Source organism: Oncorhynchus tshawytscha, linkage group LG30, assembly GCF_018296145.1.
Source record: "Oncorhynchus tshawytscha isolate Ot180627B linkage group LG30, Otsh_v2.0, whole genome shotgun sequence".
In the NCBI taxonomy this organism is placed as follows: Eukaryota; Metazoa; Chordata; class Actinopteri; order Salmoniformes; family Salmonidae; genus Oncorhynchus; species Oncorhynchus tshawytscha.
Genome location: NC_056458.1, coordinates 48,804,835 through 48,822,454, shown reverse-complemented (window position 1 = coordinate 48,822,454; position 17,620 = coordinate 48,804,835). Strand labels below are relative to the sequence as shown.

General features: G+C 43.3%; 1 protein-coding gene and 1 non-coding gene across 2 annotated transcripts in view; one reads left to right on the top strand and one right to left on the bottom strand.

The window, feature by feature from the left end:
- The first annotated feature begins 2,130 nt into the window (after positions 1–2,130).
- Positions 2,131–2,202, top strand: trnae-uuc. Its single transcript has one exon. It is a non-coding gene; the product is annotated as a tRNA-Glu (tRNA).
- Positions 2,203–3,153: 951 nt separating this feature from the next.
- The window catches only part of LOC112238327, a 30,357-nt gene continuing 15,890 nt past the window's right edge, over positions 3,154–17,620 (bottom strand). Inside the window, 5 exon segments of the mRNA XM_042309032.1 lie at positions 3,154–5,082; positions 5,085–6,552; positions 6,990–7,150; positions 8,244–8,369; positions 16,375–16,510. Of these exon segments, the coding sequence (XP_042164966.1) occupies positions 4,098–5,082; positions 5,085–6,552; positions 6,990–7,150; positions 8,244–8,369; positions 16,375–16,510 (2,876 nt within the window). The 3' untranslated portion in view covers positions 3,154–4,097.

Here is a 17,620-nt window from a genome sequence, read left to right as displayed (position 1 = left end):
GTACAGTAGAACTCATTTAGACAGTGTACTGTAGAACTCAGACAGAGTACAGTAGAACTCAGACAGAGAACAGTAGAACTCAGACAGAGTACAGTAGAACTCAGACAGAGAACAGTAGAACTCAGACAGAGAACAGTAGAACTCAGACAGAGTACAGTAGAACTCAGACAGAGAACAGTAGAACTCAGACAGAGTACAGTAGAACTCAGACAGAGAACAGTAGAACTCAGACAGAGAACAGTAGAACTCAGACAGAGAACAGTAGAACTCAGACAGAGTACAGTAGAACTCAGACAGAGAACAGTAGAACTCAGACAGAGAACAGTAGAACTCAGACAGAGTACAGTAGAACTCAGACAGAGAACAGTAGAACTCAGACAGAGGACAGTAGAACTCAGACAGAGAACAGTAGAACTCAGACAGAGTACAGTAGAACTCAGACAGAGAACAGTAGAACTCAGACAGAGAACAGTAGAACTCAGACAGAGAACAGTAGAACTCAGACAGAGTACAGTAGAACTCAGACAGAGAACAGTAGAACTCAGACAGAGAACAGTAGAACTCAGACAGAGTACAGTAGAACTCAGACAGAGAACAGTAGAACTCAGACAGAGGACAGTAGAACTCAGACAGAGAACAGTAGAACTCAGACAGAGAACAGTAGAACTCAGACAGAGAACAGTAGAACTCAGACAGAGTACAGTAGAACTCAGACAGAGAACAGTAGAACTCAGACAGAGTACAGTAGAACTCAGACAGAGAACAGTCGAACTCAGACAGAGAACAGTAGAACTCAGACAGAGAACAGTAGAACTCAGACAGAGTACAGTAGAACTCAGACAGAGAACAGTAGAACTCAGACAGAGAACAGTAGAACTCAGACAGCGAACAGTAGAACTCAGACAGAGTACAGTAGAACTCAGACAGAGAACAGTAGAACTCAGACAGAGAACAGTAGAACTCAGACAGAGAACAGTAGAACTCAAATCAAATGAAAATACATTTCTGTTTGTCATAAACTTCAGAAACAGCTGGTGTTGAATAACAGTGAAATGCTTTGGCCAACTTATTGGTTCTTTTCAAACAATGAAGAGTTAATGGGGTCCGACATGCCAATCAACCTGCTATCTGCCAATCACGGGAATGCCTGGAATGTTCTGATGCTGGGCATCCTGGCGGTTGGCGGAGTGGCGTGGAGGGGGCGGGGCATTGGAAGTTAAGACCAGGTTCAGGGTTTGTCTGGCCTTCACAAGAGAAGGTCACGGTTGGCTTGTGGGGTATCTTTCATTTATTTGGCATGGGCTACGGCCAAACAGTAGCCTGTGTATAGCTGGGTTAATAAACTGTCAATTCGTAAACTCAATCCTCTGTCTGGATCTAGTCAGGTCATTCCAATATATATATATATATATATATATATATATAATTACAGTGTCCTGAAAACACCGTTTTTTTTACTACAGTAATTTCGCAGTAGATTCATAATCAATCCGTCATATGTATTGGTAGTACAGCATTTACTGTGATGCGGTCTCTGCAGAGACCAGGGCATTCATACGGCATCCCATGGAGAAAGACGCTACGCTACTCGCCTCATGTCATGACTATGAAAGCTCGAGACAACTGCGCTATTAAGTTTTTTTCTCTCAAAGTTGTCGGAACGTCACGTGTCCTACTTATAGCAGTACACTCGCAACAAGTTAAGCATTACGAAACTTCTATTCGATCAAATAAACCTCATAGCAAATGAGCCATGGCCTCTATATAAAAACGTATTTGCGAGCGTACTGAAACAATGAAAAGACCGCCACCTGCTGGAGGGAAACAGCTTTTCCTCCGAGTTGGGCCTCTCTCTTCCTCTTCTTCTCTGGCTATGGGGAGACCTGCGCGATTGGTACAACATTTGGGAGATGCACGGCGATATGGTACAGCGCTTGATTTGGCCTCAGCAAGCCTCCAGAGGCGCAATTTACTCCACACCCTCCTTACAGAGCCCCTTTCTCGCATTGAAGGATCAAGCATAAATCGGCTTTTAAGGGACTGGTGTGTGTGGTAGGTAGGCCTATCAACTCCCCTTTCTCTTCTAGAAACATTACAACACTGCTGTATCGAGGAACAACAGCACCAGCATCCCATATGGTCTAGCGGTTAGGATTCCTGGTTTTCACCCAGGCGGCCCGGGTTCGACTCCCGGTATGGGAACGAGTGTTTTGTTACTGTTCTTACTTCTGAATAGATATTGTAAGCATTCATTTTATATTTATAATTCTTATTTTACAATAACGGCTTACTACGGACAAACCCTCCCCTAAACCCAGACGACGCTGGGCCAATTGTGAGCCGCCTAATGGAACTCCCGATCACGGTCGGTCGGTTGGTTGTGATACAACCCGGGGTTCGAACCTGGGTCTGTAGTGACGGCTTTAGCACGGAGTTGCATTTGCTTACATATGTCTACAATGACGCGTGCATCCATCACGTTCCAATTGGCGAAAACAAGATAGTCAAGTGGATAATAAATAAATCAGTCTAGCTCGTACTGACTGTTACATTATTATGAGAATATGTCCTACCATTAAATGAAACATTGATCCCGCCAACTGATAAAAATAATTTACCTTAGCTTCAGTGAAAAGCCGAGGAAGGGAAAAATGGATATGCTCTTCCGCATGTTCTCCACTAGGTGGCGTCCTAGCACCGTCAAACAGCCAGACCTGGTAAATTAAAGTTACGCTACTCTTAACTTCATTTTATGATCAGAATAAGTGGTAGTTGAACTACTTACCAATTAATTTATTATATTTAGTAGTTAACACATTTGATCACCCTGTAATATAGACCACAACTACAAAAAGCTACAGTCGGTTTGTGCCACTCCTTGCCATGGCAACAGACTGGAACCAGGCTAGTTGATTCTCACAAACCCCCCCAGACTTGATTTCCTGTAGACTGACAGTATGTCATGTGACACTGAGCATTTTGTATCCTGATTGATTGGCTATTAGAATTCAGTATATTCTTTTACACTTGCTACCATACAAAAAAAAAAAATGAAGATTAGGGAAAAGGCCTTTAGACCATCAATGATCCTGTCCAGGGGTGTAAAGATACATCAAGCAGACTCAAATATTAGATACCGGCTCAGACAAGTCCTCCGTTTAAAGAAAACATTTGATTTTATTAGAATTATATACAGTATCCAATCCTGTACAACATTTTACAACAGTCACGTTTTGTATTACAAAAATTACATTCAAAAACAACCAATGGACAAGATCAGAGTTCCAACCACCACTAAAACACGAACCCAGCTTTTTATCCTAGTTGTCAGGCTTTTTTTATCCTAGTTGTCAGGCTTTTTTTATCCTAGTTCAGGATTTTAAGTAATTCAGACAAAATGTAAATAAAATAATAAAAAGACAAACTAAAGCAAAACAGTATCATGATTTCTCCAGAACATTCCGAAGCAGGATCAGATCACTCGCCTATTAACCTTACAGAATGAGTTCTACTGTACTCTGAAACAACGATTAACCTTACAGAACCTTACCCTGAAACAAGCTCAATATTTCACATTCGTTTAAAAGCCTCAATCTGTCTAGTTTTTTTTTTTTTAACTTGAGGACCTTATAGGACCTGGTCAAAATATAGTATCTAGGGAATAAGGTGGCGTTTAGGACAAAGCTTCAATGAGTATCAACGTTAAACCGTATTCAACTTCACAGCATTCTTTTGGAAACAAGTAAATGCATGAATGATATGGGAGTGTTTATTTTAAATGGCTAGCTGTAAAGATTCCACTGTGTGTGACACATGCTACCAATAACAGAACAACCCACTGATGCCACGTACACACACACACACACACACACACACACACACGCGACTGAAAGGTGTAGTAGTATGTCGTTTCTCCTAGCAACTGTCCACGTCTACACTGGCAACTCTACTTCCTATATTGTGATCTAGTCAACGAATTAGACATGAGAATCCTTTCATTGAACGAGATGTCGCCACTGATCTGAGCTAAGCTTTGATGTTTAAGCTCAGGGGTTTGGTAAGCAGATAGCAGATCCTAGACCTGTGGTTAACGAAGCCTAAAAGAACAGGTCGAAAGCACTGAGTGCTTCCGTCTCCATCTGCTGATTGGCCGACCCCGATATGAACTCCTCCAGGAAGTTCTCACCGGAGGTCATGATTGGCCCATCTAGACCAGGCAGTGGCATTACTACACCGTGATTGGCCGGTTGTAAGGTCGCAGGGGTCATCACCTGTGAGGCTCCACCAATCGCATTCCCCCCACATGCCAAGTTCCCTCCCCCTTCTTGCCCATTGGTGGTGAGCATATCCAGGAAGCCCGTGCTGTCCGGTGATAGATTGCTGGCAGTCGTCGCGGGCGACAGAAGGTCGGCGAAGAACTCATCGTAGGCGGGGCTGTCGTAGGCGGAGGTACTGGAGCTAACGGTAGAGGGGGAGCGAAGGTCGGCGCAGTCTGGTCCCCGGGTCACTTCCTGTCCTACTGCAGCCGCCTGGAAACCCAACTTCTGATTCAGCTTCTCCAGTTTCTTTTTCTTGGCCTTCAGCTTCTTCAGCAGCTTGTACCTGAGGGCTTCTGTCTCACTGAGGCCGGCCGGAACCTTCGGGACCTGGCCACCGGGGCCTTGATTCCTGGAGGAAGAGATTTTATGGAGCTCCGTGACTCCCGGAGAAGAAGGAAGTGAGGTCATGATAGGATACGCTGCTGCAGTGTTGTGGATAGGGGGTTTTCGCGAGGCGAGGGCGCCAGGCTGACTTGGTGTCTTCCAGACGCCATTTTGAGGGTCAATTCTTTGAGAGAGGAGCTGGGTTGGAGGTGAAGTCTTGGAAGAGACATTGTTTATGTTTGTATTTACGTTCCTGCTCCTGAACCCTCCGTACATCTCAGCAGCCTTCACCGGCAGCGCCTCATTGTCCTCCTTACTGAGTCTGGCTTTGGGGAGAGGAGGAGGCTTCTTCAGCCTGGTGTCTGGGTTGGGGGGAGCCATCTTGGGGGTCTGTCGGCTCTGTGAAAGCTGCTGGAACCGATTGGGTGTCGAGTGGTTCAACTGACTGGGTTGTCTCTGGGTGCCGGGGGAGTGGGGGTGGTGGTGGGGTGGCGGCTGAGCAGGTACGACCAGTGGGAGTTGGGGTGCGGTGGCGGAGGGAGACCAGGCGTGCTCTGCGGAGAGTTGGGGGTATTGGGGTGGGGCAGGGGAGAGGGAGGGAGACCAGGCATGCTCTGCAGAGAGTTGGGGGTTTTGGGGTGGGGCAGGGGAGAGGGAGGGAGACCAGGCGTGCTCTGCAGAGAGTTGGGGGTATTGGGGGTTTTGGGGTGGGGCGGGGGAGAGGGAGGGAGACCAGGCGTGCTCTGCAGAGAGTTGGGGGTATTGGGGGTTTTGGGGTGGGGCAGGGGAGAGGGAGGGAGACCAGGCGTGCTCTGCAGAGAGTTGGGGGTATTGGGAGTTTTGGGGTGGGGCAGGGGAGAGGGAGGGAACTCTGGTGCTGCGGGGCTGGGATCCACATATGATGGTGACATCATAGATACAACAGAGGGCAGGATTATTTCACCACAGCTTCCAGAAAGTGCCATTGGTGTTGTTGTTGTGACCACCTTAGCTGCAGCAGCAACTGGAGCGTTGGACGCCATTTTAGGTCTATTGCTGCTTCTCCTGATCCTGGGAGGACTAGGAGTGAGTCCTTCAGAGTCGGTCTCAGACGGAACGTCACTGCTGTCAGGGAGAAACTCACTGGCCGTTTCGGGGGACGTTGGCCTTTCGACGAGGTCTTCATCGTCTGTTTCAGAGGGCGTTTCAGATTCAGTGGGTATTTCATGGGCAAGTGGGGGGGTCTCAGATCTAGGAGCCGAGAGAAAGCAGACGTCTCTTTCTTTTTGTTTGGGAGCCGGGGTGACGTCGTCCAACGGTCTGCTCTCAGAGTCCATTTTGACCTCTACGAGCGTCAGGGTGACGACGTCATCGTGGGAGAGGCCTTCGAAGGTGTCGAGCAACGTGGCAGAACCGATGGACGGCTCACCGGCTGTTACCGTGGTGTCCATGTCATCATTATATGCGTTGTCAGACACCGTCAGCGCCTCGACAACGGCCGTGTCATTGAGAGGGAGGGGGAGAGAGAGGTCGTGAGAAGAGAGGTCGTGAGACCAGGACTGGAACGGTACATCAGCAAGCATGGAGGTGGAACCGACGATGATGGGAGAGTTATTCCTTAATGTTGTGTTCATATTGTTATCTATGTAGTCAGCCGTTATGGTGGCGTCCATGTCAACGTCGTCAGAGACCGTCTGAGAAAGTTCTAGAGATTCATTAACGACAAAGAGCTTGGCCAGGTGAGGATCTTTCTGTATCAAGGAAGTGCTCGTCAGATTTTCGGGAGGAGAAGAGCAGGGTGTCTGTGGGTTGTCCGGTCGGTCTGTCTCCAACTCCCAGAAGACAACATGGATCTCTCTAGGCGGGACAGCCAGCTGGGTGTGCGAGACACAGTCAGGATGCTTCAGGTCGTCGAACTCTAACCATGATCCTGTTGGAAGAGAGAAGGTTAAGAATGGGTTTTATACACAGTTACTAGTCACAGAGGAATGATTAACATGCTCCCTTCTCAGACCATTCTTCAGTAGCAGGAAGGTGCTGAATCCTTGTGATAAATAAATGGATTATTGAAGGTATTTCTGGTGTCCATGTCTTTTATCGAGTTACCCCCAACACAACGTAAAGAGTCCTACCGATTGGGACACATAAACGAGACACATTACGGGACAGACTCACTTTTCAGTTCTAAAAATAGATTTACTTCTATCCATGGATAATGGAAGTATGAATAAAAATAACACAAATTCACTCAGTGACCAGTAAACAACAACGATACTAAGTAAGGAATCGCCCGAAGGGACAAATAAAAGTTATACCTGAATTGAGTTGAAACAGACATTAAATGTAATAAATTAAATACCAACGGACCGTCAGGGATACGTATCCAGCTGACCAGGTGGTCGAGCGGCTGGTCGTACTGCAGGACGGTGGTGATGGAGTACCTCTGCTGCTGAAAGGTGAAGGAGTACACGCTGAGGTCGTTGTCAGGGAGACCTTCCGCAAAGTGTAGCACAAACACAGGAGACAGCCTGGAAGAAACGACACAGGAAATGTCGGGAAACAGAAGGAGAGACAACACTCTTCTCCTCTCCTCCATGTGCACTAACTGAATAAATAGGTAAAGGAACAGAGACCAGAGACAATAGACAGAGAGAGACCAGAGACAATAGACAGAGAGAGACCAGAGACAATAGACAGAGAGAGACCAGAGACAATAGACAGAGAGAGACCAGAGACAATAGACAGAGAGAGACCAGAGACAATAGACAGAGAGAGACAAGAGACAATAGACAGAGAGAGAGACAAGAGACAATAGACAGAGAGAGACCAGAGACAATAGACAGAGAGAGACCAGAGACAATAGACAGAGAGAGACCAGAGACAATAGACAGAGAGAACAGAGACAATAGACAGAGAAACCAGAGACAATAGACAGAGAAACCAGAGACAATAGACAGAGAGAACAGAGACAATAGACAGAGACCAGAGACAATAGACAGAGACCAGAGACAATAGACAGAGAGAGACCAGAGACAATAGACAGAGAGAGAACAGAGACAATAGACAGAGAGAGAGACAAGAGACAATAGACAGAGAGAGACCAGAGACAATAGACAGAGAGAGACCAGAGACAATAGACAGAGAGAGACCAGAGACAATAGACAGAGAGAGACCAGAGACAATAGACAGAGAGAGACCAGAGACAATAGACAGAGAGAGACCAGAGACAATAGACAGAGAGAGACCAGAGACAATAGACAGAGAGAGACCAGAGACAATAGACAGAGAGAGAACAGAGACAATAGACAGAGAGAGACCAGAGACAATAGACAGAGAGAGACCAGAGACAATAGACAGAGAGAGAACAGAGACAATAGACAGAGAGAGACCAGAGACAATAGACAGAGAGAGACCAGAGACAATAGACAGAGAGAGAACAGAGACAATGTAATTCTCCTCCACTGAATTGAAAGTTCCGCATTGTTTTTCTATGAGGACTTTTCAAGTGTGGAAATATACATTTGAATTGAATTTACTTCCTGGATTGAAAACGGAAATTGACCCCCAATCCCTGGTTGAGATCCACACCAGGTATGAAAAGGTTAAAGGTCGCGCCCTCACCTCTCCAGCACCAACATCCTGGCTTGCTTCATCTTATTACACTTGCTGCAACGTGATTGGTTGGCAGCATTGAGAGGGTGCCAATCAGAAACCACATTGGTGAAAGTGGTGAGGGTCTTGTTACATCTGAAAAGAAAAACACATTTCATAGTTTGTGTTTCTTCATCTGAATAATGACACACACTAGTGACGTGTGTGTGTGTGTGTGTGTGTGTGTGTGTGTGTGTGTTGACTCAAACTGCGGTTATATCTGCGGGGTAGGAGGGTTTAGGGTGATTAAATACTGTGTGTGTGTGTGTTGACTCAAACTGCGGTTATATCTGCGGGGTAGGAGGGTTTAGGGTGATTAAATACTGCGTGGGTGTGTGTTGACAGCTGAGAGTATTTCAACCACCGCTAGGGACCGTCTGTAAAGGTGCTGTCTTTATCAGCATCATGACAGCAACATAAAATATGCAACCAAGACGAACTGAAATCTTATCAGAAACATGTTGGGTCATTTTTACATGTTTCTATTTCCTTACAACCAGTCAAACTGAACAGCTTTCTTTTTTTGGGGGGAGGGTTAATTGCATTTTCTCCCCGGTGCCTAAATGTCTTTGCTCTGCGAAAGAAGCAGAAATGACAGAGAAAACTTTTGATGTCAACTAGATTGAATCATTTATTCTATCGATTAATGACATTCTGGTGAACAAAGGTTGATTTAGTGTTCAGTCTAAGGCAACATGTAATAACAGAATAGAAGCTGCATGTATCCAACTAGACAGTTGACTCAATTTTATCTTTTTGAAAATTTGAAATTGTCTTTAAATTTCCAAACCCTTATTGGTTTAAAATTGTGTATTTTTTTTTTTTATCTTGTATTCTTTTGAACTTAACATGAATTGGGGTATTTCGAGTAGTATACAGTGCATTTGAAAAGTATTCAGACCCCTTGACCTTTTCCCACATTTTGTTACATTACAGCCTTATTCTAAAATTTATTAAATACATTTTTTCCATCAATCTACATGTATTTAAATGTTTTTTTTTGCAAATGTATAAAAAAAATAATAAAGAAATATCTTCTTACTTATTTACATAAGTATTCAGACTATGAGACTCGAAATTGAGCTCAGGTGCATCCTGTTTCCATTGATCATCCTTGAAATGTTTCTACAACTTGATTAGGGTCCACTTACGGTAAATTCAACTAATTGGACATGATTTAGAAAAAGGTACACACCTGTCTATTTAAGATCCCACAGTTAACAGTTCATATCAAAGCAAAAACCAAGCCATGAGGTCCAAAAAAAATTGTCAGTACAGATTTGGGGAAGGGTACCAAAACATTTCTGCAGCATTGAAGGTCCCCAAGAACACAGTGGCCTCCATCATTCTTAAATGAAAGAAGTTTGGAACCACCAAGACTCTTCCTAGAGCTGGCCGCCTGGCCAAACTGAGCAATCAGGGGAGAAGGGCCTTGGTCAGGGAGGTGACCAAGAACCCGATGGTCACTCTGACAGAGCTCTAGCGTTCCTCTGTGGAGATAGGAGAACCTTCCAGAAGGACCATCTCAGCAGCACTCCACCAATCTGGCCTTTATGGTAGAGTGACCAGACGGAAGCCACTCCTCAGTAAAAGGCACATGACAGCCCGCTTGGAGTTTGCCAATTGGCACTTATAGGACTCTCAGACCATGAGAAAGAAGATTCTCTGGTCTGATGAAACCAAGATTGAACTCTTTGGCCTGAATGCCAAGCATCACGTCTGGAGGAAACCTGGCACCATCCCTACGGTGAAGCATGGTGGTGGCAGCATCATGCTGTGGGGATGTTTTTCAGCAGCAGGGACTGGGAGACTAGTCAGGATCGAGGGAAAGATGAACGGAGCAAAATACAGAGATAGCCTTGATGAAAACCTGCTCAGGACCTCAGACTGGGGCGAAGGTTCACCTTCCAACAGGACAACAACCTTAAGCACACAGCAAAGACAACGCAGGAGTGGCTTTGGGACAAGTCTCGGAATGTCCTTGAGTAGCCCAGCCAAAGCCCGGACTTGAACCCCATCGAACATCTCTGGAGAGACCTGAAAATAGCTGTGCAGCGATGCTCCCCATCCAACCTGACGGAGCCTGAGAGGATCTGCAGAGAATAATGAGAAACTCCCCAAATACAGGTGTGCCAAGCTTGTAAGGTCATACCCAAGATGACTCGCTGCCAAAGGTGATTCAACAAAGTACTGAGTAAAGGGTCTGAATACTTATGTAAATGTTATATTTATAATACTTATGTAATGAAGATGTTTTTAGACATTTTTGCAAATTTATAAAAACATGTTTTGCTTTGTCATTATTGTGTGTAGATTGATTAGGATATTTATTTCATTAAATCAATTTTAGAGTAAGGCTTTAACGCAAAATGTGGAAAAAGTCAAGGGGTGTGAATACTTTCTGAATGCCCTGTATAGGTAGAAACCATTGAACAGGAGGAGGCCAGGTCAATAAATACATTTTCACAAAAACGCAGATAGAACGGTACAGTCCCAAGCTCTCGAAATATCAGAAATGAAATGGCCTATTTCATGTCTGATATTTTGGTAGGCTATTTCATGTCTGATATTTTGGTAGGCTATTTCATGTCTGATATTTTGGTAGGCTATTTCATGTCTGATATTTTGGTAGGCTAAAAAAATGTGGTCTGTCGTCTGACTGTAGCCTACAGTGTATTTTCTATATTAGTGGGTTGGGGGTCAGGTGAGGACCTCAGATTTTCACTATATAGTTGGGTGGTTGCAGGGTGAACAAACAGCTGACAGCACCACTAACACCCCCACCCCTCTGGTCCCGTTGAGTCGGTCAGTGTCTCGGACTCTTACGCTTCTGTCAACATTTACCTCCTTGTCGTTGCCATTCAAAAGACCAGTTCAACAGAGAGGCACAGCTCATATTCACGAGGAGTCGCGGTGTTTCGCTGGTCTGCGTACCCACATACAGCAGCCCCCCCCAGACCTTGCGAGCAAAACATTTTAGCGACCCCCTCTTGACAGCGCAGTTGTAAACATTTTACTGGACCTAGTTTCTAGAAGAGTCATAATCACAACAATAACTAGTGTGTCAGTCATATTTTATTTTGGGCTCTTTTGCACTGAGAAAATGTCGCCCAATAACTGCTGTCTGTAATTGGAACATTGGTAGTGGTTTCTCAGAGCCACAATACGACACAAAAAACTAGAGGAAGGAAATTAGATGTTTGTTTTCATTCACGACTCGCTTTCTAAATCGATTTCTATCGTTCCTCTTTAAAAGAAGACATTCTCAGAGTAAAAGACTGGGCTCTCCTCCAGCAGTACAATTACCATGTTGATATATTCACTTCACCCATCTCCCCCTCCCTTCCCCTCTCTTTATTGCAGCCCATCTCAGCAGTGTGTTGTGCCTGTGTAGGATGCTGCCAGGTGATCTGTCCGCTGAAAGTAGGAGAAGAGGCAGATATATCTGCTCTCTGATTGGCCATTAGGTTCATGTGACAGAGTCGACAGTATCGCAGTGGGAGTCGACAGTGTGAGTCGGCGGTATGGCAGTGGGAGTCGGCGGTATGGCAGTGGGAGTCGGCGGTATGGCAGTGGGAGTCGGCGGTATGGCGGTGGGAGTCGGCGGTATGGCGGTGGGAGTACCATGAAAAATGAAGAAGTCGTCAAAAACAGATCTTCTAGGATGACGACTAATGAGGATATTGATCACTAAATCTCTGATCGAGAAATGAATGTCACAGGAACGCCATAACAATCATCAAGGACATCAACCACCCGAGCCACTGCCTGTTCACCCCGCTATCATCCAGAAGGCGAGGTCAGTACAGGTGCATCAAAGCTGGGACCGAGAGACTGAAAAACAGCTTCTATCTCAAGGCCATCAGACTGTTAAACAGCCATCACTAACACAGAGAGGCTGCTGCCTACAGACTCAAATCATTGGCCACTTTAATAAATGTATCACTAGTCACTTCAATAATGTTTACATAGTCATGTCATATGTATATACTGTATTTTATACCATCTATTGCATCTTGCCGATGCCGTTCGTCCATCTCTCATCCATATATTTATATGTACATATTCTCATTCACCCCTTTAGATTTGTGTGTAGTAGGTAGTTGTTGGGGAATTGTTAGATTCCTTGCTAGATATTACTGCACGGTCTGAACTAGAAGCACAAGCATTTTACTACACTCGTATTAACATCTGCTAACCATGTGACTGTGACCATTAACATCTACTAACCATGTGACCATTAACATCTACTAACCATGTGACTGTGACCAATAACATCTACTAACCATGTGACCAATAACATCTGCTAACCATGTGACCATTAACATCTACTAACCATGTGACCATTAACATCTGCTAACCATGTGACCAATAACATCTACTAACCATGTGACCAGTAACATCTACTAACCATGTGACCATTAACATCTGAACCATGTGACCATTAACATCTACTAACCATGTGATGTGACCATTAACATCTACTAACCATGTGACCATTAACATCTACTAACCATGTGACCATTAACATCTACTAACCATGTGACCATTAACATCTACTAACCATGTGACCATTAACATCTACTAACCATGTGACCATTAACATCTACTTACCATTAACATCTACTAACCATGTGACCAATAACATCTGCTAACCATGTGACCATTAACATCTACTAACCATGTGACCATAACATCTGCTAACCATGTGACCATTAACATCTACTAACCATGTGACCATTAACATCTACTAACCATGTGACCATTAACATCTACTAACCATGTGACCATTAACATCTACTAACCATGTGACCATTAACATCTACTAACCATGTGACCATTAACATCTACTAACCATGTGAACATCTACTGTGACCAATAACATCTACTAACCATGTGACCATGTCTACTAACCATGTGACCATTAACATCTGCTAACCATGTGACCATTAACATCTGCTAACCATGTGACCATTAACATCTGCTAACCATGTGACCATTAACATCTACTAACCATGTGACCATTAACATCTACTAACCATGTGACCATTAACATCTACTAACCATGTGACCAATAACATCTACTAACCATGTGACCATTAACATCTACTAACCATGACCATTAACATCTGCTAACCATGTGACCATTAACATCTACTAACCATGTGTATGTGACCATTAACATCTACTAGCCATGTGACCATTAACATCTACTAACCATGTGACCATTAACATCTACTAACCATGTGACCATTAACATCTACTAACCATGTGACCATTAACATCTACTTACCATTAACATCTACTAACCATGTGACCAATAACATCTGAACCATGTGACCAATAACATCTGCTAACCATGTGACCATGTGACCACTAACATCTAACATCTAACCATGTGACTGTGACCAATAACATCTCCTAACCATGTGACCAATAACATCTACTAACCATGTGACCATTAACATCTACTAACCATGTGACCATTAACATCTACTAACCATGTGACCATTAACATCTGCTAACCATGTGACCATTAACATCTGCTAACCATGTGACCATTAACATCTGCTAACCATGTGACCATTAACATCTGTAACCATGTGACCAATAACATCTGCTAACCATGTGACCAATAACATCTGCTAACCATGTGACCAATAACATCTGCTAACCATGTGACCAATAACATCTGCTAACCATGTGACCATTAACATCTGCTAACCATGTGACCATTAACATCTGCTAACCATGTGACCATTAACATCTACTAACCATGTGACCATTAACATCTACTAACCATGTGACCATTAACATCTACTAACCATGTGACCATTAACATCTATAACCTACTATGTGACCAAAACATCTACTAACCATGTGACCATTAACATCTACTAACCATGTGACCATTAACATCTGCTAACCATGTGACCATTAACATCTACTAACCATGTGTATGTGACCAATAACATCTGCTAACCATGTGACCATTAACATCTGCTAACCATGTGACCATTAACATCTACTAACCATGTGTATGTGACCAATAACATCTACTAACCATGTGACCATTAACATCTACTAACCATGTGACCATTAACATCTACTAACCATGTGACCATTAACATCTACTAACCATGTGACCATTAACATCTACTAACCATGTGACCATTAACATCTACTTACCATGTAACATCTACTAACCATGTGACCAATAACATCTACTAACCATGTGACCAATAACATCTGCTAACCATGTGACCATTAACATCTACTAACCATGTGACCATTAACATCTGCTAACCATGTGACCAATAACATCTACTAACCATGTGACCAGTAACATCTACTAACCATGTGACCATTAACATCTGCTAACCATGTGACCAATAACATCTACTAACCATGTGACCATTAACATCTGCTAACCATGTGTATGTGACCAATAACATCTACTAACCATGTGACCATTAACATCTACTAACCATGTGACCATTAACATCTACTAACCATGTGACCATTAACATCTACTAACCATGTGACCATTAACATCTACTAACCATGTGACCATTAACATCTACTAACCATTAACATCTACTAACCATGTGACCAATAACATCTACTAACCATGTGACCAATAACATCTACTAACCATGTGACCATTAACATCTGCTAACCATGTGACCATTAACATCTGCTAACCATGTGACCATTAACATCTGCTAACCATGTGACCATTAACATCTACTAACCATGTGACCATTAACATCTACTAACCATGTGACCATTAACATCTACTAACCATGTGACCAATAACATCTAACCATGTGACTGTGACCAATAACATCTCCTAACCATGTGACCAATAACATCTACTAACCATGTGACCATTAACATCTACTAACCATGTGACCAATAACATCTACTAACCATGTGACCATTAACATCTGCTAACCATGTGACCATTAACATCTGCTAACCATGTGACCATTAACATCTGCTAACCATGTGACCATTAACATCTACTAACCATGTGACCATTAACATCTGCTAACCATGTGACCATTAACATCTGCTAACCATGTGACCATTAACATCTGCTAACCATGTGACCATTAACATCTGCTAACCATGTGACCAATAACATCTGCTAACCATGTGACCAATAACATCTGCTAACCATGTGACCATTAACATCTGCTAACCATGTGACCATTAACATCTGCTAACCATGTGACCATTAACATCTGCTAACCATGTGACCATTAACATCTACTAACCATGTGACCATTAACATCTACTAACCATGTGACCATTAACATCTACTAACCATGTGACCAAACATCTACTAACCATGTGACCAATAACATCTACTAACCATGTGACCAATAACATCTACTAACCATGTGACCAATAACATCTACTAACCCTGTGACCAATAACATCTACTAACCATGTGACCAATAACATCTACTAACCATGTGACCAATAACATCTACTAACCATGTGACCAATAACATCTACTAACCATGTGACCATTAACATCTACTAACCATGTGACCATTAACATCTACTAACCATGTGACCAATAACATCTACTAACCATGTGACCAATAACATCTACTAACCATGTGACCATTAACATCTACTAACCATGTGACCAATAACATCTGATTTAATATAATTGGTATGAAATGGAAACTAACGGTTTGAATCAAGGTAGAGTATAGAACATCCATGTGAATTAAAATGGCATAGAAACAAATATATTCATTTATAAAACAGCATTTGGCTCATTTGAAAAGCCACTTACTTACTTACAAAACTACTACCTTATACACACAAGTGTAAAGGGATAAAGAATATGTACATAAAGATATATGAATGAGTGATGGTACAGAGCGGCATAGGCAAGATGCAGTAGATGGTATTGAGTGCAGTATATACATATGAGATGAGAATGTAAACAAAGTGGCATAGTTAAAGTGGCTAGTGATACATGTATTACATAAGGATGCAGTAGATGATATAGAGTACAGTATATAGGTTTAATCTCGGTCCAGAAAACTGTCCCCAACAAGTTATCGACAGCTCTTACTTGGTTTTGGTGGCGTGCTGGCAAGTTGACGAGTTACACTGGAACTGCCAGTCAAACTCATGCTGGAAGAGACGTTCGGCCCAGGAGTCAGCCCCGAGGAGGAGAGGCAGGACGAAAACCAGCCTCTCATTCTGACCTGCCGGAGAGCAGACAACACAGCAGTTGTCAGGGTGAGGTCAGGGGTCAGGTAAAATCAGGTCCATCTGGAATACCAACATTTGGCTAACGATATCAGACCAAGTATCACGATACCAACATTTGACTAACGATATCAGGCCAAGTATCACAATACCAACATTTGACTAACGATATCAGACCAAGTATCACGACACCAAGTAGTATGGTGATACCACAGGGCCCCCCCTCCTCCTCTCCAGGTCGCCTGTTCCCTTTTTCTATAGGCTCTGCACATGTGCTACATAAACCCCTGATCTTCACACCTCTACTCAATACAACACACTGAAGTTAACGTCACACACAACATGGTAGCAGCACAACATGGTAGCAACATAACATGGTAGCAACACGACAACATGGTAGCATATTAACAACATGGTAGAAAATTAACAACATGGTAGCAGCACAACATGGTAGCAACATAACATGGTAGCATATTAACAACATGGTAGAAAATTAACAACATGGTAGCAGCACAACATGGTAGCAACATAACATGGTAGAAAATTAACAACATGGTAGCAAATTAACAACATGGTAACAAATTAACAACATGGTAGCAACACATGACAACATGGTAGAAGCACAACATGACAACAACATGGTAGCAACATAACATGACAACAACATGGTAGCAACATAACATGGTAGCAGCACAACACGTTAGCAACGTAACATGGTAGCAGCACAACATGGTAGAAACACATGACAACATGGTAGCAACATAACATGGTAGGAACACATGACAACATGGTAGGAACACATGACAACATGGTAGCAGGACAACATGACAACAACATGGCAGAAACACATGACCACATGGTAGCATCATAACATCGTAGCATCATGGTATCAACACAAGACAACATGGTAGCAGCACAACATGACAACATCATAACATGGTAGCATCATGGTATCAACACAAGACAACATGGTAGCAGCGCAACATGACAGCAACATAACATGGTATCAACCCACGACAACATGGTAGCAGCACAACATGACAACATGGTAGCAACATAACAACACGTTAGCAACGTAACATGGTAGCAGCACAACATGGTAGCAA